The sequence below is a fragment of the Uranotaenia lowii genome, chromosome 3 (genome assembly GCF_029784155.1).
Source record: "Uranotaenia lowii strain MFRU-FL chromosome 3, ASM2978415v1, whole genome shotgun sequence".
Lineage (NCBI taxonomy): Eukaryota > Metazoa > Arthropoda > Insecta > Diptera > Culicidae > Uranotaenia > Uranotaenia lowii.
In genome coordinates this window covers 140162100-140186111 of record NC_073693.1, presented here as the reverse complement: position 1 = coordinate 140186111, position 24012 = coordinate 140162100, and the positions used below count along the sequence as shown (strand labels likewise).

The 24012-nt window shown below is 35.6% G+C and overlaps 1 protein-coding gene across 3 annotated transcripts in view; it reads left to right on the top strand.

Annotated features, from left to right (window-relative positions):
- The window catches only part of LOC129754246 (protein vein), a 201575-nt gene that overhangs the window by 78347 nt on the left and 99216 nt on the right, over window positions 1–24012 (top strand). For all 3 annotated transcript variants that reach the window (XM_055750197.1, XM_055750195.1, XM_055750196.1), the window contains one exon: window positions 17998–19794. In XM_055750197.1, the coding sequence (XP_055606172.1) occupies window positions 18426–19794 (1369 nt within the window). In that variant the 5' untranslated portion in view covers window positions 17998–18425. The remainder of the gene's footprint in view (window positions 1–17997; window positions 19795–24012) is intronic.

The following is a 24012-nucleotide window of genomic DNA, read 5'->3' as shown; positions in this document are numbered from 1 at the left end:
ATCATTCATTAATATGGGCTGTACAAATGAGAAGAAAAATCACATCTAGGCTTCATTCCGCCACCACGTGCATTGAAATTATGTTTGGTAGAGAAATACGCGTCCAAATGTTCCCACTAATCAGTATGCTTTGCCATGGTTACTATTCTCTCGCGACGTTTACTCGCGACGCCTCGACCATGAGACTTAAGAGGCTACATATAGAGAGGCGCAGTCTGGTCCCTTTTGAAATAATAAGCTCGCAACCCTGCTGTAGGGACGCCTTTAAGACTACTTGGTTTTGCTCGATTGGAATGACACTGACAGAAAATCGAAAATTCCAATCGTGACATTTCGTAACTTTGTTTACTATAGGCTCGTTAATGGAGACGAAAAACAAACCGCCCAAAGGAAAGAAAATCTGAAAAAATGGATGCCATGACTTTAGTTTGATCAAAAAAGCTACAAATATAATTATTACGGACAATTGATGCGACTTTCTGTTATTTTTTTTTCGATATAAACCGATTTGCATGCCTACAGAATATTCTAAAAATAATTTCATTTGAATCGTTTGGGTCATTTCGGAGGAGTAGCACTACAAACACTGTTACAAGAGAATTTTATATAATAGAAGAGAAGATATCTGTTCAAGTTTCCTAAAAGGATGAAAAAGCATACAAGAGAAATGATTTCAAATTTCTATCAATACTAGTACCTCATAACTATAAGTTTTTCAATATGATGGAAACGATAAACACAGTTATTAATATCAACCAAAATTTGAAAAAGATTAACAAAACATTCAAAGCTTACATGGCCAAACATGGGCCAAATTTCTTATAATGATGATTATAAAGCTTCCAAAATTTCGAAAAGCCAAACGACTCATTTTGTGCGAACGCGAGCAAGGCCGGGTAAAATCAGCTAGTAATAAATAAAGGCAAAAAAAAATCTGAATGTTGATCTCTCAATAAGGTTTCAAAGATATGAAATTTTTGCTCTGTTTTTATACGCTTCACATTGATTCTAAAACTATGCCAAAATGTATGTTTTACTGGTATGGGTTCTTGCAGCGAGGGTCTCCAATTATTCGTACTTAAACAACCTCCCTCATATTATATGGTCTTTTTGCTTGAGAAGTACTCGATTTGAGAAAAAAAAAACTTGTATGGAAGCCTACGTTCCCTTCCGATCTGCAATTGCTGGAAAGAGGAAGGGATCATATTTTCTCGTAATCAAAAACCCTATTATATCATATCACAAGTTCTTAAGCAACACCACTTCTTACGTGCCTCCCCTCTCCACACTTCAAGGCAGAAGGGTCTATTACATTCATATAAACATATCTCATATTTTAAAACCATGTCAAATTTTATTCTGTTTGCTTAATTACTCCAGTTATACCAACAAAATTGTATTGGAGCCTCTCCTTGTGTACTCTCTGGAAGTTGGAAGAAGATTGGCGGGGTCGGAGGAGTGGAGAGATAGGAAGGGGGAGGGGGAATAGCTTACAATTTTTTACATAACTCGAGAACTAATGAAGCTAATGGAATCAAGTTTGGCATGGGAGGGTACTGAAAAACGAGAAATGATCATGTCAAATCCCTCCCTTCTTCCAATGGAGATAAAGGAAGACCGCTTCCATTCCGTTTTATTGATTATTCATTGATATTGAATATTCATATAAACATTCCCCGTACCAAAATACCCATCCATACCTAAATTGGTTTAATTTGCTTTATCAGTTCTCGAGCTATACAAATATTTGTCTCTTTAAGAGACCCCTTCCCACCCTCCAATGAGAAGGAGGGGTCTCAAACTGTAATAGGATGCCGGCAAGATTTGAGTAAACCGTTTGCAACTTTGAGTTGGAGTTGGGAAAATCCATTATTTTTACAAACTTGGATAGTCTATTTTTTAGAAAAATTACTTGCACCTCCAACTTTTTTATATCAATCATGAAAAATATGAATCCTTCTAGAATAACATACTTTGAAGCGGAAAATTTTCAGCAGATTCCGCAAATAATCCTAAACTTAGATTCAAGTACCTCAGACTGCATTACAAAAATTTGAAATTTCTTTTTTGCATATTTAAGGTGAATAAATGCTTACGATGGCTCAACTTAATTTCTGCGAATGATCAACAGTTTTTTTGATACTAGTGAATTTATTGAAGAAGAAATGATAAAACATGCATTTAAAAAAACTGTATCATCGACAGTTTTAAACTCAATGTTAAAATTTAAAAAATCTTATTTTTTATGAACCAAAAATGTTTTATTTATAGCAAAGATCTTAAGTGGTTATTCATCAAAACCAGATAAAAATTGACTGATTCCTTTTCATGTATAGTTTTCTTAAAGCCTTATTTAGAACAAATATTTTATCCTTAGACTGCGAAAAGAGCAGACTGAAACGAAAATGTTATTGCGGTTCAATTGTTGTATTTTCGCCACAAATTGTTGTCCAACGCGCAATGCATAAAATGAAATCTGCAAATTTCGAAGCACCTTCAATATGCAAAGAAAGAGATTTCAAATTATTGTAATGTAGACTGAGATATTTGAATATAACTTCAAGTTCTTTTTCGTTTCTTCAGTATTTTATAATTGAAGCATTACTCAAAAACTGTTCTAGTGAGATTTTTTGGTTTCATTTATTTTGTTTTGTCTTCTTTTGTTAGAAAATGCTGTAAACTAATGTAATCAATCGAAGCCCATCTGAGTTTTCTTTCTTCGAACGTTGAACGTTTGCAGAAGTCAGTAGTAAGAGGTAAATTTGACGAGTCACGTCACGTGACTGTGTGTAAAATACTTAAACCCAACCACTTTTTCATAATCCTATGTAAAGGGTGATATGGTCAAAATTTGGTCAAGCGAAAACGCGTGTAAATCGGTGAAATCGTTTATTTAAAAAATCAAATTAAATTTCTTTTTCAAGTTTAATTACTATAAAATTCAGGAAAACCATTCAGATAGGCTTCCGCTTTTCCAAATCCGAATTGCCGGGCCTTACGTTTAACCCCTGCCATCAGAATTTGTACGACCACCTTGTCCACCTTCTTCGCCGCAGAAAGCCAGTATGCCTTGAACTGCTGCTCGTCCTTAGCAGTTTTTTTGTTCTTCTTTAGGTTCCGCTTGACAATAGCCCAGTATTTCTCAATTGGGCCGAGCTCTGGCGGGTTGGGAGGGTTCTTGTCCTTTTTATCGTAATGGCAAGATGCCAAATCCGGCCAAAACAGTACGGAACAACCGTGTTTCTTCAAGGCAGCAGACGTTTATTCAAACACTTTTTCGCGTAAATTTCTTGGTTGACAGTCCCGGAAGCTATGAAAATGCTGCTTTTCAAGCCACAGGTACAGATGGCTTGCCAAACCAGATATTTCTTCGCGAACTTTGACAGTTTCATGTGCTTGAAAATATCTGCTACCTCTTCCCTTTCTTTTGCCGTATAAAACTCCTGTCCTGGAAGCTGCTTGTAGTCGGCTTTGACGTAGGTTTCGTCGTCCATTACCACATAGTCAAACTTCGCCAGCATCGTCGTGTACAGCCTCCGGGATCGCGCTTTGGCTTTCGTATTTTGTCTATCATCGCGATTTGGAGTCACTACCTTCTTGTAAGTCGATAGTCCGGCTCGTTTTTTGGCTCGATGCACGGTTGTAGACTATACACCCAGCTTATTTGCGGCATCTCGGAGAGAGAGGTTACTAGGCAACTCTCTTTGTCGTCTCAGCGGTCTTCCGGTTTTCGATTTCCCTCCGATCCAAAATCAAAATCAAAATAGGAGCAACATTCTACACACACACCTTCCAAATGAGGGGTGTTCAGGTTTTTGAAATGCAAAATTGAAAGAAATACGTCAAGTTGATATTGACCAAATTTTGACCGTATCACCCTTTAGAATAAAACTCCTTGAAATAAGTAACTGTTTCAAATGCAACGACAAACAAGACAATTTCAATTCAAATTGGAATGAGTCAGGTAAAAGATTGGATCGAACTTGAGCAGTCATTTCACTCTGGAATTGCCGATACGTCAAACATTAAACTTCTTAAACTATACGGATGCACTTATAAGAAAACAAAGCAATTTTAGATTCCTAAAATTCCTATATCTACAAATCATAATGCTACAAATGTACATATGCAGTCATTGTAACAAACTTTCTACAAAACGATTCATTTGTTCTTACAACACTGTGCTGCCTGATTAACATCACCATTATCAGCGAAGTCATTTATTTTCCGGAGACATGTACTAAGCAAACCCTCTAATTACAGCAGCACTGTGTTGCGCATCTTAAGTGTGTGCTCGATCAGTGTTCTGGAAACTTGAGTAGGTTCAACGCCTAGTAAAACAAGTCTAGGCGCTTGTAGTACTTATCGTAGCGTGGCACTTGTCCATAGTGCGTTTAAGCGTGTCTGATCCAGCCTCAGATGAATCAGATATTCAAACGCCACTAAAAATCACCCCAATCCAGGGCTGTTAACGGCATTCGGTTGATCATTTTCCAGAGAACAGTAGACACTTAGCATAATAATATACTTATCAAAACGTCTCGTATAAACAATATTATTCGTTCGACTCAATCTTCAATTTGATTGCAACAAATATGTGCTAACATTCCAAAGGCCTGGCCCGCGAAGATGATACTCAAGCCAAGTAATTTTATCACAAAGTGATGATCGAAATTCATAATTAACGCTTCTCGATTCTCGGTTTGTTCTGTGCCTTCGACTCTGTCGATCGAATGGGGTGAAGCAGAAGAAAAAAACAACAACAAACTATAAAAGATGATCCGATCATTATGATGGTGGGTATGGGTTTTTCTGCTCCCACACACTTTGTTCGAGATCTGTTTTCAAGTGCAATACTTTAAAGGCGCGCGTAGACAAGTGCGAGAGTTTTTCCACCCCCTTCGCGCGTTAATGTCTTGGCAAATCATCTCTCATCGGCGCTACATATGTACATTTACGTTCGTACGCATGTAAAAACTTTCGTACATACATACATGTGTTTCTCCTATTGGAGTCAGGCTTATGGTGCAATTATCACTTTGCTGCAATTTGGTGCTAATTTGATCTGCCCCGCGCACTCGAAGAATTCTATTGGAACAAAACTGTACGCATGTTTGAACTGACACGCCGCTAACAAATGCAGGGCGTTGCTGTCTCTTATAGTTAGCGTAGCGTAGGTAAGCACAGGCCTAATTGAGGACCCAATAATGGCGGATCCAGCCCTCCATTTCATGGTGGCAGTCGTACCGGCAAAAGTGAATTTAAAAAAGTTTTTTGCTCTTCGGTGGGAAAACTGGGGGGAACCCAGACAACAATGGGCTGGCTTCGAGTGGGCGAGGGGTTTCCCCAATTAGTGGGAAATCCGGATCCGAGACAAGTGTCGGTTGATGTGATTTTACCTACCTGTTCGATATTATCGGCGAAGATTATCTCGGAGGTGGGATAAGTTGTTAACCAGGATTAAGCCATTATCGATTGATCTTAAGTGGGTGGGTTTAACCAAATTGTTTGGAAAATAAATGTGCTTTTTGTTTACTCAAAAGAAAAATAACTCACTTTTAGGGCACAAAATTTTACGATAGAGAAAATAATGAGTGCTGATGTTAAATATTCTAAAGTCCTTCTCACTCGTGACTCTTCACTGTCAACTTCAAGCTAATCCAATAGCTTAAAATGTCAAAACTCAACAAAAGTCGCAAAATACTTCAATTTCCAAGTAGATGGCTGTACTTCTATTTGGGAATCACATCCTAAAGATGGATTTCAGAATATCAATATCCTATGCTTAAAATGAGATAAAACGTGCATTTTTCCAAAGATGGCATGATTGGCTGAGCCAGCATGGGAAGGGAAACTCGTGCACTCGTGCAAAATAATGCATTACCACTGTCTGCTATCTTGGGCTTGGCTCATTTGTTTTGTAATGGGATAACAGGGAGGAACGAAGAAGTGTTTTTCCAAGTTTTTTTTTCAGGCATTCGCAATGTGTATGCCTGGGAGGAGAAGTATTTGCGAATATCTGCATGCCATGATTAGGGTAGATTCTGAAGTCCGAAGCATCCGAAGCAATAACTTGAACTTTATTAGCCTTGGCAAGGAAATTGTGTTGTTTAAATTTTAATTTACGAAACCTGAAAGAATAAATTAACTGATAAATACATCAATAATAGGTAGGGGAGAACGAGGATACTTGATCCCTGGGGATACTTGATTCCTTAGCTTTATCTCGAAACTGGAATGTCTTACAAAGATCAACTGTTCTAGAAAAATGTGCCAAAATGAGCAAAATAACAATGCTTGTAGTTTAAAAATTTTTAACAAAATAATTGTTTGAGTAATTGAACTTTGTTTGAAAAATTTCACAAAATGTAACTTGAAGATCTTTTTTCATCACTTTAAAATGTTCCTCACATGGGAAAATTATGAAAAAAATATTTGTTCCAATGTATCAATCGTTCGAGCGTAAACTGAACTTCATAATGCCATATTTTCAAAGTAATGGAAAACTCTCAACTTTTTTCAGAAAAAGTTTTCTAAAATGTTGATTATGGGTACAATTGATCCCCCTTCCAAACGGCATATTCTTCTTCTGAATTGATCGTTATGATTGCTGATTACGAAATTACTTATATTTATCCAAAAACTAATATTTATCAAACAATTGTCTGAAGAAAAGAGCAAAAATAATTAATTTTCTCTTAATTATAAAAAAAAAGCGCCTTTATGTATGCAATCTTATTAGCGTGGAGACAAAGTTATAGAATTTTCTTCTTATGTCTGCTATAAATTGTGAAATGAGAACAAACATGACCAAAATAGTCAATTAACATTCCCTCTTGGGGTTTTGTTTGATTTTTATTCAAGGATTAGGTCTTCCTGAATAAAAGATCAAGTCTCCTTCAATAAGGGATCAAGTCTCCCCTAACTTCAGAAAAATCGCAATTTTTTTATTCCCACGAAAATGCTTCTAGTTCATCAACGGGTTCAAGTATCGTTCTAATTTTTGGAGCATAGAAACTTGAAGTTACAAGCTGTCAGAAAATGTCAGAAACGGCGAGTTGCTAAATTTTTCCAAAAAGATATGGTGAAAATAAGAAAAGGGGATCAAGTATCCCCACTCTCCCCTACTCTTAAAATAAATGTTCAAGTACAGGAATTTCAATCCTTCTATGAAACACAACAACCATTTGCAGGCTCGCTTCCAAAGAAGAATGGTGATGATTTTCCGTACAAAATATTCGATTTTCCCATACAAACCTAAAAGTTCAAATTTACTCATGTAAACGTTACTTAAAAATTCTGCAAAATATCATGAATGAGTTTTGAACCAAAACAGAGCTTTTTAGTAGAGTGTCCATTTCCCGACTATTTTAGCGTTCCCGGGAATCGGGAAATTTGACGATCCTTTTCCCGGGAATTCCCGGGATCCCGGGAAGAATTGAAAATGAAGATTCCAACATGATCTTAACGTACGAATGCTTATCAATAAGGTATTTTTAAATCTAATGTAGTACGTAGTATTGCAAAACATTTCAAACATTTTAAATGCTTCAAAAATTCAATAAGACCCAAAAACAAAGTACTTTAACCGGCAAACTGGTTTGATTCTAGTTGCAAGAATTTGAAGAATTGAGAAAGATTTCTCACTATCGATAGAATTATGTTAGCTAGACTATACGTTATTCATCAAATATCGTTGATTTTTTTAACAATATGTAATTTACTTGCTGATGATTTTGCTACTGTCAACAGTATCCGAAACGGAAGTTCTAAATGATAACTGCTGCAAAATAGAACATTCAGATTCTTTCCGTAGCATTTCGTTATCGGAATGGTTTGGTTTTATAGATTTTTTGTCGTTTTACACTTTTACACAAAGTTTCCGATTAAAAAACTTTTCTTTTTTATCAAATTCAATGTATTAACTAGATTTGGGAAAAATAATAAGTAAGACTACGACACCACCAAGGTAGAACTATCTTTTTCCTTGCTCTATCTGATTCATTTTTTTTTCTCCAATTTTTATTGTGTAAATGTTTAGTTTTTTAGCACATTTTATTGGCTTCTTTTTTTCTGGGATTTTCATCCTGTTGCTTGATTCATCCCTAATTCTATTGGCTTCGGGAATTCCCGGGATTTTGAGGCGTTTCCCGGGGTTCGGGAATTCCCGAATTTTTCTAATTCCCGGGAAATCCTGGGAAGGACACTCTACTTTTTAGGCTCCAGGGTTTGAGAAATTCAAAAATGACCCCAAATCGACTCAATCTAATGCTTCCGTCAGTTCTTACAATGTAATTTCACGACCAAAATGGATGAAAAATAAGCAGTTGTTCAAGTCAATTATTTTGTAAATATTTAAGCCCGGTTAAGTCCGTGAGTTGAATTCAACAGAAGCATAAAATTGTATCTTTCTGCGCTCTAGCAGCGCTGCAGTGTAGCTCAGTGTCTGTATTAGACCAGAAAGATTTCAACACATGGATGTTTCCTTCAAAAAACGTTCCCATGCATATCAATCGAAGCGGATTCCAGTGTAGGTTTATGAAGATACTTTTAATTTCAAAAGCGGGATAAACTTTTTCGTACCGTCAACTGGGGCAACATGCAACACTTTTCAAATTCAATGACTTCTAAAATCTTAATGCCCATAGATAATCATACCTCTTGTACATCAAAAGTTATAAGGTTGATGGGACACCAAACTGGCGTAGTCAGAAAAATTATGGGTTTTACCAGTTATTTTTAAATTTCCAAAAACATGCGAATTTAACCCTACTAAGAAAATGGGGTAAGTTGCAACAAACTCTGTTATTAATGAAAAAACTAATGAAAAAGTTTGAAAATTTATAGTTTTGGATACATTTGTGATGTCATAACGCATAAAGCACCAATTGCAGTAATTTATAGTATTGTTTGAATTAAATTTTACATTTTTTCTGTCAAAAATGTTTTTAAGGAAAAAGTGTAAATTTGCTGCATATCTTTAGGGGTAAAAAACTACTAGTATATTCTTTTAGCTTAAATCATGAAAAAAAATCTTAGGATGGATTAAATTTTAATGTTAACAAACGCATTATGCAAAACAATCATATCCCAGCATATGGAAACGAGATTTATGAGGTTTAGTTCTGATTTGCATTTTGTTGTATTTTGCCTCAGACAGGTAACTGATTTATAAAATTAATTATTTAAAAAAAATGGTGATTATTCGAAAAATATTTTTACACCAACGGTGTTGGTTTAGGATAATGAGAGCAATTTAAATTTTGTAGGTGATATCATTAAGCCAATCCGTCATACTGGGTAAAGTTTTTTACGGTAGCAAAAAATGTAAAAATTTGTACATCTATTGCTCGAATTTTTGCAATTTATTATGAGAATCAAAAGCTTCTAAAACCTCTTTCACGATCTTAAAAACTTCTTCATCATCAATTTGTTATCATTCAATGATAACTTTATTACAGTTTATTGAAATAAAAATGGAATAAGTGTTGGAGTATACAAATGTTGCATCTAACCCCAGTACTTTTGTATTGTTGTTGTTTTAGAGGTCAACCGATTTACTTTAAAATTAGGGAAAAAACCTATGGGATCAAAATTAATATTGTCTGTTTAATAACAAGTTTAACCTCCCTGCTCCTTTCGGGTCAATATGACCAACAGAAAAGTTTTCAGTTTCATTCCAATAAACTGAGAAACAGAGATTTTTAAGAAAACAATTATGTTCGATGAAAATGATAACCAAATTAACGGAATTTATTTCAAGTTTTTCTTAGAAAAAATTTGTTATAAAAATGAGACCAGCGATGCACAGCCAAAATTGGATGCTTTTTAAAAAATTACCAAAAATTCCGCGATAACAGTGAACATTTCCATTGAATCCTCACATATTTATGCATGTGTGGATAGATTTATTCTTAAAAATTCCTGTCAGAAATTATTAGAATTTTAAAGAGTTTTTTAAGAATTTTTCTTTTTATTCGTAGCCGACCACAAAGTTGTTAATTGGACAACAACAAATGAAGATTTATGCCCTCTCAAAGTTATAACATTTGATATTTGATTGCAAATTGTCCAAGTATGAGCTTGTATGAAAAAAATGTTATTTGGAAGTTGCTCCAAACTGAGTTTACAACTTTTTTTCTACTCTACTCGTTCAATTGTTATGTCCAATTTGTCGTTTAAATAATTTTAAATTACATTATTATTCCGCAAAAAAAAATCATAAAAATATGTTTCACCTATTTGCTGCGTGTTTTCAAATGTCTATTTGTAAGTAAACTTTCGATACCAGTTGATGGGTTTTGATAGCTTTTAATTTATTTTAAGTTTAACTGAGCATTATCCAAAAATCTTTATTTTGTTCACAAAAAATCGAATTACAAAAACGAAATCATTCAAATAAGTCCTAATTTGATTTGAGTGTTTAAAATTGCATAAAAACAAACCATGAAAAATATGCGGGGATCTGATCAAATCTAATCTTATACAATGACACAAGACAACAAAATTCACATTTTCCCGAGATGCAAGGAATCTCAAAACTGATTTAAACTAATTTGGGTGCACCGAATCTAAATACTCAATTAGTTTTTGTCTGTCATTTGACATTAGGAATTCTTTGACATTTAGTCAATATTTAGTCATATCTGAATCTTCGATTCAACAATGGATAAAAAAATGATACAAAGTCAACCTTTATTTTTATTGTAGGTTAATTTGTTTACCTACACACTATTAATTATTTGGTGTAATTTTATGTCAAATTGGATGCACAAAATTGAAGCATCACTTTTGACACAAAATTACACCATAAGGAACAGAAACGCTTGAAGCCATAAATCCTCTGACACCAAAATAATGCTATATTCGACATAATATTATATCATCATTGATGTAAATTTATGTTCAATTGGACGCACAAAAGTAAAGCATCTTTTTTGACGTAAATTTAGATCGTTATTGAAAAAAAAACATTTCATTGTGTAAAATTTCACTGTTTGCAAAATTACTTGTCATAAACGTTATTTTAGTTCAAACTATTGGAATGTCATAAAGCCTCCAAGCGATTCCAATATTTTTAAACTCAATTAACGTTTAATAATAAGTAATTTTGCAAACAGTGGAATTTAACACAATGAAATGTTTTATTTTTCGATCTTAATTTTATCAAAGAAAATTCTTCGCTTTTATACGTTCCGTTTGTTGTAATTTTTTAAGGCGTTGGAGTATTGAACAGAAGCATACTTGTTTGTGATGAAGTTTGAATATTCGTCAATAAGTATAAAGATATGAATCGGATTTATCGAATTACATATACTTTTAAACTTTATTAGTTAATTAAGACATAACTGATTACAAAAAAAATGAAAAAAAAACTTCTTTGAAACTACACGAACTACATATAGTTTCTCAATATGTTATTCTACTATTCATTGCAGACGTTTCATTTTTGAGTTTTTCATCTTAATACATGGTTTAATTTCTATAAATAGATTTTCAAAGGTTCTTAAAATGTTATTGTTTCTTCCGAATATTTCACACCATGAATAAATCATTTTTTGAAGTCCTCGTTGTGACCTCGTTGTATCCAGCGGAACGAGCACCAAAAAAACATGGTCAGTGTGATTTCCATCCAGATCTGTAAAAAATAAAATTCGAAAAGATCTTCACTTATTATGCGTATGGGACTCATGCTATTTTTTAACAAGTGTTAAAAATCTAAAACTACTTTTATGAAGTGATTGCAGAACAAAATGTGATCATGTTAATTCCGGAAAACGATTCGGAATGGATCTTCGACTACTAGAGAAATAAAAATAACAGAACACAGAGCAATGCAATACAAATCTTATCCTGGTGAACAGAAATTTGAAGATTGAATTTGCTGGAGCATTATGAAAAATAATAATAGTCACTCGGGTAAAACCTCTTGCAACTGTATAAAAAAGTTTATGCAAAATGCTCAAAAATTTTGAAACCCTACCTAGAAAATAAATTTTGAAGCACACTTGAGCAGTAATGTAAAGTTAAAAATCATCAGCACTGAACGATATATTTACATATTTGTTGATTGTAAATCGATTGTAGATTGTTGTATTTCAACTACAAATGTTGCCAACGATGATGATAATATATCCAAATTTTCGTCTTTCAATTATGAACTGAGTAGCTAAAACATTGAAAAGGACTCACAAGATTTTTTTACAAGATTTGCTTGATAATTTTTAAAATTTGATTGTCACTTAAACATTATTTATAAATTTATTTCAATGGTTACAAGAATCACTCAATATTAATTAAATTTATTATTGAAGAAGTCATGACATAAAGCCGTTCTTAATGTTGTTGGCGTACTATATATATTCATCTGTAATTAAAAAGGTATTCGTAATCTCTGACGACCAATTGAAAACTAAGATGACTGAAGAAAAAAAATGAGCCATCATTAAGCTTCATGTTCACTTTTAAATTAATCAATTAATTTTACTGTTTAAATAAATGGAATATGAGATTTAATTAAGCTGAATCGCAAATAGTTTCAATGCTCTAAACAGCTATTTTATTAATCATATTCACGTAAGTGGGAAAGCAAAACCTAAAGTTTATTCCACAGAAATATAAACAATAAACACGGTCAAATATAATATTCAGATAAATTTTAAAACTAATAAAACAGCTACTATGATCCATTTCGATCTAAATTATCCATTATTTTTTAGAAGGCATAAGCGTCACTGAAGCAGTTGTGTGATACCACCACTTGAAAAAAAAATTAAAGCGTCATACCTGAGTTACAATGCAATCCGTTGAAAACAATCGCCGGGAAGGCTTTTCCAGTTTGAGGCCCTTTCCAAAATTTCCGTATAGTCGTTTTCGAATCTAGAAGCCATCTAACGACGATGAACGAAGGCAGGCCAGATCCGACCGATGCTGCTTCTTAGAATGGGTGAGACTACCTAAAATAGAAACTATGCAGTTTTGTGGAATGATTTTTTTAATAGACTCACCTATCATCACCATCACATTCAGTTTTGACGCGGCAATCCGATCCTCCCGTCCGACGACCGTCGGAATGGTACCACAACCAGACCAGTTGGATGATTATCGCATTTATCCGCTTCCAGATCTCCACCTGTGGGAAGATTTAAAATGAGAAAGCAATTGAGTATTTTGGTTGAGCTGAATGTTGCAAGTGTAAATTTTGCCCTCCGGGCACCGATGTCCCGCGATGGTACCGGGGAAATGTTTTCCGAATTTGTAAGAACTCACCGTCAATAACGTCCTCCACACCGACTCCATGGTGCGCATCGAAATAGCACAAGCCACCTAGTTGATGCAAATTGTCAAGCCTTGCAGGATGCACAAGGCTGAGTACTATTTGGGCGCTGCTTTCGGGTCGTAAAAACACAACACAACATTGTTGTCCGCGAATCCACAAATTTTGGTCGGCGTGTAAATAGCGAACCAATTCCCCGACCGTCGCGACGTCGTTCATCGGGAATTCCTTCCAGCCAGATTTGCTCCGGGACAAAACAAAATTTAAAAACAAAACAAAAACCACACGGACAAAACAAAACTACCCACTGGACTACTCACTGCTAGGTTGTTTAGCATAAAGTCCAAAGTACGTAGTTTTGGGTGGGTAGTTTTAAAGTACTGGAGGGTTTTCATCGAAGTACCCACCGGCTGGGTAGATTTTTTTCCTTTGTATCCATCGTCCGACATTTTGTTTTGAAGTAGAACTCTCGTGTGTTGACTTGCTTTAATAATTTATTGGTCTTCTGATAGGTGTAAACCAAATATTTCGTCGAATTAGTTTCGGAGAACTAAGAGAAGCAGTTTTCCGGTAAGTCGCTGATTAGTTTTCGGTCTAAAACGATCTTCTATAGTTCCCAAAATTCATTTTTTTTTCAGCGCAGCAGCAAAAATCCGACGCGAGCATTATATTGGCCAGCGAGAGACCCAAGTGCAATTTAATGTCTTTCAAGAATCGGTGCAAACAGGCAGGATGGGGTAGATTGGAAAAATTTTCGAAAGTTTATTTTTATTTATATTCGATATTTCGTTGCTTCCAGAGAATCACCCAGCCAGCAGCCCCGGGGGTCGCTCCTGTTACTGTGCTCTGGCAATCACATCATCACCAGCATAGAAAACATACAGTAATGCCCGAATCCAGATCAGAATGATGGACGGAACCACTTTAGTGAAGACTTTCGATGCCAAGGACAGCTGGCAGCTGTCCGTTTGTTTATTGAATTCAAACTGTTCGAGGACCAAAACTGGAGCAAGAAGCGATTCCATTAATCGTCCGAAAACAAGATTTGGGTGAGTAGTTTTGTTTTCTTTTTTTATTGAATAATTTTAAAATCTGTTGGCTGAATTTTCCATTTCTATATTACAGTAAAATTGTTCGACTCCGGTTACACTTCTGGTGCAGGAAAAATGAAAAAGCAGCAATAGCGTGTTGAATGGGCCCCGCTTGGTCAAAAGCAGGAGCAAGCGGATGAAATTTATACATTATACCCTCATCAGTTCCGGAACAATGATCCGTCGGACTTCTTGTTCCAACTTGTGGAATCGATACCCTCCAATGTAATCAGCATCGGATCTTCCCTGGGTGCGGGAATTTCGCGGGTGTTGTACCGGCTGGTTTCTTGGCCGAAAATGTTAGCTGTTGTAAGTTTACCACCATGTACAACACAAATTTAAATTTAATTAAATACATTAAAGGTTTAAATCATGAATTAAATTTAATTATTATCCGGAAACACGGTCTTGGGAAGACGAAAAATAGTATTCGAATCTAAAAAGCAATAAATTTTGAACTTTTTATAGATTTTCGCAAAAGCTACGAAAACAGTGATTTCTACCCACTGGTAGCTTAAAGCACAACTACCTACTTTAGGTTGTTGTGTTTTAACCTACTAGTAAGTTCCTGCACTGAAAAGGCGATTTACGTAAAAAGTACCTAGAGTGGGTTGTTTTTTTCTGTCCGTGCATGCGCCCGCGGCACTTCGTTTGACGTTTCTCTTTAAGCATAACTGGGATGCCAGATGCACTTGAAAATTGAAATGTATGAAAAAATAAAAGAACTACAGGAAATGTAACGAAACTTAAAAAGAAAAAACTCAAAATATTAAACATAACCTGTATTCCTTACAAACGATGCCACTACACTCCGAATTTCCAGCATAGTTCACAATTATATCCATTGCTCTCATTTATTTTGATGTTGCTGGATGCCTTCTCAAGCACATAATAACTCAAATGTTTTTAAAATAAGAACAAGAGTTCTATTTCCTTCACAGCATAACAGCATATCATTTTCCATGACTACTTTTATGCGATTGCGACTACTTGATTCGATTGCAAATAAATGGACAGTGTTTTTGGCTCGTGGCATAAAAATACATCCTTAATAAAATAAATTTAGATCATTTCAAGCTTATGGTTTGTCGGGTGGTGGTATGTGTGTCGTTTAGGTTCAAAGTGATGTAAATTTAGGTTTGATCTCGATTAGAACTGAAAACTTTTAGGTAACGAAGCGTTTCTGGCTCGTTTAATTTTATAAAATTTTTGGTGTGTAGGTTTTACCTAGAACTAGCCAATTTAAAAAACGCGCAAGTTTTTAGGCAGGAAAAAGCTTCCGTAGCTTGCCTTTGCGAATTCTAACACACCTTGAACACAACCATTCGATCCAAACGCAACAGATGGAGACTTATAGAGGTTGCATTGAAGCTTTTCTTTCGCCCAATTGGAACTAGTTTATCTGAACCGAGAACGCACTTTTTCAGTTGGCCTGTAGGTAGATCTCGGTTTCTGCTGAAAACGCGCGCAGGTCACATCTTTTTTTTGGACGAAAAATGGTTGACTCTGAAGATTAAATCGAACAACAAAATGGCCGTCTTCATGGAGGCTATTTAGTGATACATCAGCTGTTAAAATGCAGTTGTTTAAAAAAAACTGGACTCATTTCGCCGTGACGTTAAATCGCTTTTCCGAAGTTTTCTGAACTGTTATCATTCTAGAAGTCAACCAATTTACCTGAAAATGAAAGAAAAAGCAGCAAAAGGTAGCAAATTGTATTTCCTCCAAAGTGAATATACTAGTAAGTTCATTAAAAAATGTAAGTTGTTTGTGTTGTGAAAGATTAGTTTTGTAAAGTGAATTAACGCTAGAATTTACCATTTTTGACTTAGTACAACCAACTTTGATTTCCTGTTCTCTCTGTGGAAAAAGAGTGTTTTCAAAAAAGTTTTAGAGACAATAACTACCCACAATTTGATAGGTATGTCTATCTTCTCGATTGAACAACAACGAATAAAGTTACGCCTCTTTAAAGTTGTGACGTGATTTTATTCAGTTTAATTAAACAGAACAGTGTTTAAAAAATCGAAAACAAACACATATCGATTCTCAACAAAACTTGTTTCCTCAAAGGGAATCCATTAACTTAACATTAAGTCGTACATCTTTCGATGATATGATGGCTAGAATATTACAAATGCTAACACCACCAACCCACTGAAAAAGTACTTGGCATGCACTGACTGGGATTCGATCCCATAACCGTTGGTTTAGAAGACTTGAAAGCTATCCTCTACACCACGGGCGGCGTAAAAAAAACTGTTTTGGTTGTGAACTGAATTCACGTCACGAAATTTCAAGTTATTCTGATCCATTCTCCTGAGCCTTCAAATTTGTATGTACACTGATGAAATGATATTCCGACTTGTAGAATTATAAATTTTCAGCATCTTTTCCAACTTTTTCTTAACTTTGTCTTGCACTTGAATAGCAACATATTTACAATACAAGAATAACAAACTGAGAAAGCTACACTGCGATAGATTCGTTCTGAGATTAAGGGAGCTTATCCAAGTGATCACATAAATAAACACCAAAGAATTAAGGAACAAACATAAATTACGGTGGATAATATAATTTTAATTTTGTTTTCCTTATATTTCGAGCACAAATCATCCATCTGGTAGGTGAGTACATTCAATGCAGGTCTTAAAGCGTACTTTTTCACTATGATGATAACACAATTTGTTTAAACTTGGCACCTGCGACCTTTTGAAAATCGATATCTTTTCGGGACATTGTCAGACCTCAGAAACAAGCTGCTTCTTTCGAAGACGCACAGCCGATTATGGACCGTTTTCAACTGTTCACTTTTTCAACAATGGACAATATACCTTCTTCAAGTACACTTGACTATTTTTTAACTATTTGAAAGAGAAATTCCAAAATTTTAGTTGCCCCCCCTTAAATATTCTATTGAAACATGAGTCATCAGCTCAATGCCACAAAAGAAGATCGTCCATAGAATCCGTGATTTGATTCAAAACATAGTTATTTAAGAAAACATTGTAGTTTTGAGAACGTTGATATGGATGCAATATAATTAAAAGTATTTTTTAACGTATAAGTTACTCAAGGCACAACCCTCAGCTCGGTATGAAGGAAAATCACCGATCCAAAGCCACGATGTGATGAGATAATTTAATTAATTTCCCGTGAGGGTGTAGGTGGGTGGTGGCAAAATGGACCAATGGTTTTATTGGTGTCGCGATTCTCGTGAGCTTAATGATCAAAGATGATGATGCTGATGATGCCAATGAAACCGAACGACCAACCGACCGAGCCAGCCAATGTGCCGTCGAAAACTTTTGCTCACACAGTGAACGATTCATGCGATCCGCTTGATTTTTCTTTGCAGCGATTTTTATTTTGGCTGCACGCGAGTGTCAACAAAGAGTAAAATGAAGAAATTAAACCGAAACGAGGACACATGACACTTTGTCTAGCAGAATGGTAGATCGGAAAAGTACACTGAAAATAAGTGGAATAAATCGGATAATGACATTCATTAAAAATATGGATTGATTAATAATAATAAATAATTAAAACAATAGCTTAAAATCTCACAAAATAAATATTACAAAAATAAACAAATTTTGATATATTTTATCTTTTGTTTTTTTTTTTCAGAACAATCAACACCAACTACAACTCAGAGAGTATTCTCTTCATTCCTGAACTTTGTTAGGCGGAAGAGGTTCAAAGAAGAAAAATAATTTGGAAAATCGTCTACAATTGCTTGATAGCTAAAAGTGTCCAATCTGTGAAAAACCATGAAGAAAAGAATTGACATGATTCAATGTAGATCTACGAAAAAGTTTAAATTAATATTAAAAATTCGTTCCAACCGTTATCGAGAGGCGCCCTAGAGGAAGTTTGGCACGCCTCAAACATCAAGTTGGTGCTCCCAACGGAGCGAATCAGTCGACCTTTTGGAGGCGGATCTAGAACAGCTGCAGCAGTTCAGCAGTAAAACCGGTTTTGGGCCCTTCCTATCCGAAGTGGTTGGTGCTTAGGACCTAGGCAGCAACCCCTCAGAATCCAGAACACCGGACGCCATGTACTTGCGCAAATGGAGTCCCATTAAATTTTTAATGTACTTATGGCTAGCAATTCTTGTGTGGATATTTTGTTGGTGTGATAGCTCCGCCACAATGCACCTGGCACCGTCAGCTTCCGCATTGTCCTATTCGTCCGCGTTGTCGCCATCGATGGCGATGTCTTCGTACGCCGAAAGTGGTATTAGCAGTGTTGGTAGTAGTAGAAGAAGCAGCAGCAGCAGCAGTAGTAGTGGTAGTAGTAGTAATAGTTATTACAGTAGAAGCAGTGGGAGTAGTAGTAGGAATAGTTTAGCGGAGCTGTCGGTCCAAAGGGATCATCACTCTCGGGTGACGGCGGCTGATACTCAAAGTGATACTAGAATATTAGCGGACTCCACGAGTCCATACCAATGGCGGCCATCTAGTTGGCAGACGGCATCGGAGTTGACTACCTCCAACAGCTTAACCACACAGAAACACAAACAGCAAGGCACTTCACCCTTGAGGGATATGACCAACGTCGGTCAAGATCGACGATGGTCCACCGTTCATCATCCGGCCCAATACGCCAGTCGTATGACTTCGGATAACTCCTACCGAGAGCCATCATCGGTGATGCACTTGAAGAGCTCTCATTTGCTGCCAGTTAGCCTAAGTCATGTCTCTGCCAGTAACACAAGCAGCAGTGACAGTAGTAGTATTATTAGTACCAGCAGTAGCAGTAGCACCACGAGTGAAGATCCACAAAGTGCTATCGATGCAGAGGCACGTCTGCAGCACCAGTGGAAGTTGCGCATGAGCCAAAAACGGGCGCGAAGACTGGCGCACCGAAGACATCTGTCGGCGACAGCCTCTACAATCTCAGACGCAGAAGCAACCAATCGCAACCGACGAGACTCAGCTCGTCTCCCTTCAACGCCAGCCAGTAACCTACGAAGGCCAGGAGCATTTCGGCCCGGTCCTAGTCCATCGAATGCCGGCGCCCAATTTGGTCAAGGCCGACGATACTGCTCTGCGCGAGATCCCGCAACGCTAGCCTTCGATGCACCCATCGTATTCGAGGGCAAAATCAAATCCATGAGCAGTGATCGGAGGTCCAACTTTTCCGTCACCTTTGAGTTGATGGCCGTCCACAAGAAGAACTCCAGCTTTTTCCTGCCAAACATTGTGCGATTACAGTTCACCTATCGGAACTACAGTGAGTGCGATATCTATCGGGAACCCTACCGAGAGCGGGGGATCGTCCGGGAAGACTTGGAACAGGGCAAGGTGTACTTTTTGTTTGTGAAACAAATCGATCTGGGGAACTTTAGCATCCTCGGGCAGCCGATCCGGAAAACCAGACGCACTACCAATGGGGTGCTGGAAGGGGTTAGCAAAAATTATGGTAAGTGAAGTTTTTTACATTGCTTTAAGACATGGGTGGCCAAACCATGGCCCGCGGGCCACATGTGGCCCGCGACCAGCTTTTTGGGGCCCGCGAAGCTCATGTCATGTCATGTTCTAAAAAATTAACGTTTTGTTTAGTATGCATACATCATTTTTATAAATATACCTGAGTCTACACATACTAAATTCCAAATAAAGATCTGAAAATCTCTTTGAATTGATGAAATTAAAAGAGGTTAAAAGTGTGTAAAAAATAATTTCAAGCAAAATACATTTACATTACATCCATACATTTTTCGAACATTTGCAATTTTCTTTCGAACGTTTAAGTATTCAAAAAAACTTGAAAAATATGAAAAAATCACCAAATATAATTTGAAACATGGAGAATCATTTGGCATTATTTACTCAAAATCAATCATGTTTTCACTTATGCTCCTTAGGTTCTGAGGGCCTCATATAATTTTACAAAAAAGGCTGCCGTCACTGAAAAAAAAGCAATATGGATTACATACAATTATACGGTATTTGACACATTATTTATAAATTCCATTACACATTTTCAATGTTTTCCGATTGGGTTTTTATTATTACATATCATTGGTATGAAGAGCCTTCAAGCGAACTCTAGTTGGGTGGCCTCAGAAAATTGTAAGATCGTATCCAAACCGTTTAAAAATCGTAAAAAAAAATCACCGAATCATATCAATATCATAATAAAAATGATACTTTTACAACAAATTCAACCTTTCGTAACATGAATACTATTTCAACAACTTCGTTCATCCATCAAAATTTACTAACTTTAGCAAACTAATTGAAATATCAAAAGTTTGCTCTGTAATTTTTTTCCAATTTGTTATTCGTTGCTAAGCTTCAACTGGAAAGGGTATATTAACGAAAATTAAACCAATTTCAAATATATTTCAATAGGCAACGTGCTCTGTATTTGTATACATCGATAATGGAAAACTAGAAAGAATTTAGAGTTGGGTAGTAGAATTCAACTACAACCGGTTTTCTGCTTAAAAATCTTTCTTCAAAACGACTTTTTTTAAGCAAAATTATTGCTTCAAAAAGGCGCGATGATTATAAAAAAATCAAATTCATATTCACCCTGTTTATAGAAGACATTCCCAATACACTTGTCAAATCGAGATACTCGAAAATTCGATTCAACTGAAGTTGGGGTCCGTACCAAGGTTTCCGAAATAAATTCTGTGTTCCTGAAAAAAAAATTCTGACTTTCTTTTATTTTACTCAAAAATTCGGTGATGGTTTTCTGTGATGCTATTCCACTAAATCTTATTGAAAATTCATGATAAATTGGGTCTTTTTTACATTTACGTTGGGTACAATAATCAAAAATTACCAATTTTATCAATCTTTTTTAATTCCATGCAAAAAATCTGAATTCTATATTGGCCAAAATAATTAAAATTTTGAAAATCCAATTAAAATTCAAACATTTTGGGAAATCTGTAAATTTTTCAATTTTTTTTTCTGTAACACAGATTCTGTGATAAAATTTGCTCAAAATTCTGTGAAATTACAGATTTTACAGTGATTGTGGCAACCTTGGTTTGTACTTTGAAAAATCAATATTATTGATTATTTAACGAAATTTCGTTGATTTTTTTTTCTTTTAAATGTCAAAAGCTTATCAACGATATTTTTTTCTCAATAATTCCATTATGTTTTTTTTAAATTTGTCTATCAAATTTGTCTAAGAAGAACGGTGATCTTGAAAACTTTGGAAAATGAGTGGTTATTTTTATATTTGGAGACCATAAAATTGACTAAACGTCCATTGTAGACACGTGATTTCTAGGATAAATAAACCGAGAAGGTTTTAAATTACATGAAAAGATTGACGTACATACGTGAGTTGGAAGGGATAATTCATTTCGTATTGCGTAATATTTCAACTACATATCAAATGGAGCAAAATTAGTAACAATATGAGGGGACCAAAATGACTTATTAACATCAATTTATACTCGATGTGACAATAGGCAAGGCCGGATTAAAGGGGGGGCAAAAGGGGCAGTTGCCCCGGGCCCCCCGGCTTAGGGCCCCCTCCCCCCGAGGGAAAAAAAATTTAAAATTACTTTTATCATACTACTACAAATCCATGAAAAGAAATCAGAACTTGAAAATCGGATCGAAAACTTTAAAAAGTTAAGAGCTCTTCCACATTTTGAGAGCTGAGAATATCAAAATCTTCTGACCGATCATCTTTGCACTAATACCCCTTTGGCTTTGAGAGCATCGAATGAAACTTTCGTCACATTTAGAATAACAATTTGATAAAAAATAGTTTTATCTAATGAGAATCATATTCAAAAACAGATATTTTGACAAGCCTTCCGGGAGAGTAAGTAGGCCTTGCTCGAGTGCGGTCGCATATTTTTTCGCGGTCGTGTTTTGCTTCGTGCTTTACAAATTTACTTTTCCTTCATTAATAATGCTCAAGTTTCAATAATTTTGACAGTGCGGTACATTCTTTTATATCAGTCGATTCTTTAAGTGGAGTGCAATAAAAGCAAGTCGTAACCGCGTGTGAAGTTGTTGGGGGTGAGCTTATCGAAGGGGCTGGTACTTCGCCTTCCGAACCGGTCCCTAACCGTTTTGCTCCCAAAGTGCTGTTGGGTAAGGTGATAAGAAAAGAATATCCAAATAATACAAGTTCTATCAAATCATGTGTGAATTGGTTTATAAACCCAGTTTTCAAATGGGCAAGAGCATGCAGTCATCGTGAAGTTAATTGCCGAGTAGAGAAGAAATAAGACGTTCTAGAAATGCACGCTAAATAATATTCTGTGGAAGAGAATTAATCGAAAACGTTGTTGGAAATTTGGGAAGAATCGTAAAAATATTCCGGAACATTGTTCGTCAAACAGTTTTTGGCATGCAGCTATTTGATGTGCGTTGTTAGAAGAAATAGTTTAATATTTTGAATGAGAAATAATTCATTTGAAGGGTTTTGAAAAAATGGGGAACATTTATTTTTTTCGTTTGAAAAATCATGGATCCATGCAGTTTTTATGATGATATGCATAAACGTGGCTTCCCGGATCGTTGCAGATGTAGCAGAACAGGAACTGGTGAGGAACTTCCAATCTTTAGCTTTTAATTGTCTATCTTCTTCTTCTCATTGTTCTAAAGGTGAAAACATGCGTTTTGTGTATGTTTTGTTCAAGGCAAAGTAAGAAAGGCATTCTCTTTGAGTTTTGTTGATTTTATTTTGGGTTTCATATTCAATTGTTTATAAGTCCGTTACTATGACGACACGTGCCAATTTTGGGCTACTGGGTTTAATTACAGTCTGTTGTTTGTATTTTGGAAAAGAAACTTGTTTCTTGTACCATGAAATCTTTTGAAAGGGTAGTTTTCAAAAGATTTCGTGGCTGTATTAATTATTTTTTTCTGTTCCTATAACGTTTCTTTTCAAGAGCGAGTAAAGGCGCTATAACCAAGGTCAAAGACCAGAGATGATGGTGCACCGAAATTCTTAACTTTTTGTTTAGCCGTTGACTGCAAATATAATGCGGAAATTTTGCATATAAATTTTTCGACAAAATTTCTTGAACTAACCTAAACTTGTGCACTTGTTTTCACAAAGTTTTGAATTTCTGTGCATAAAAACCTCATTTCCATCCACAGAAGGACGACTTCAAGAAGCCCATCATCAAGGAGCACACAAATTTAGCATTTGTGCTCCCAACGATAAAATATTAAATAATCACAGAAACGTATGGTACTGTTGTCCACGTTTCTTCCTCCCTGTGTACCAGTTGTCTCTGCGTCCAATACTGCACAGTGGGCCCGGCCTAGAAAAGATGAGTAGTAAATGTACTTTTACTACTCACCGGGATGCTGACAAGATCTGGCTGTGTACGTATCATAAGCATAAGCATAAGCATGAGAATCATATTCAAAAACATCTCATGAAAAGATTTTTTTGTGTTTCAAAGACATAGAATTAAAATTTACATTTGGTTTAATTTTTGCTTTTGCTCTGATTGTAACTTTGTATTTCTTTTTCTAAAATAAATTCATTTTTTTCTCAAAACTTGATTTAAAATTATGATTTAGATTTGAGACACTGAATTTTGGTTCTGAATATAACGTGATTTGAAGTTTTGAAAACTTAAACTCTAATATCTGTTTCTCTATGGAATGTTGATTTAATTATTTCGTTTTTTTTTTAATT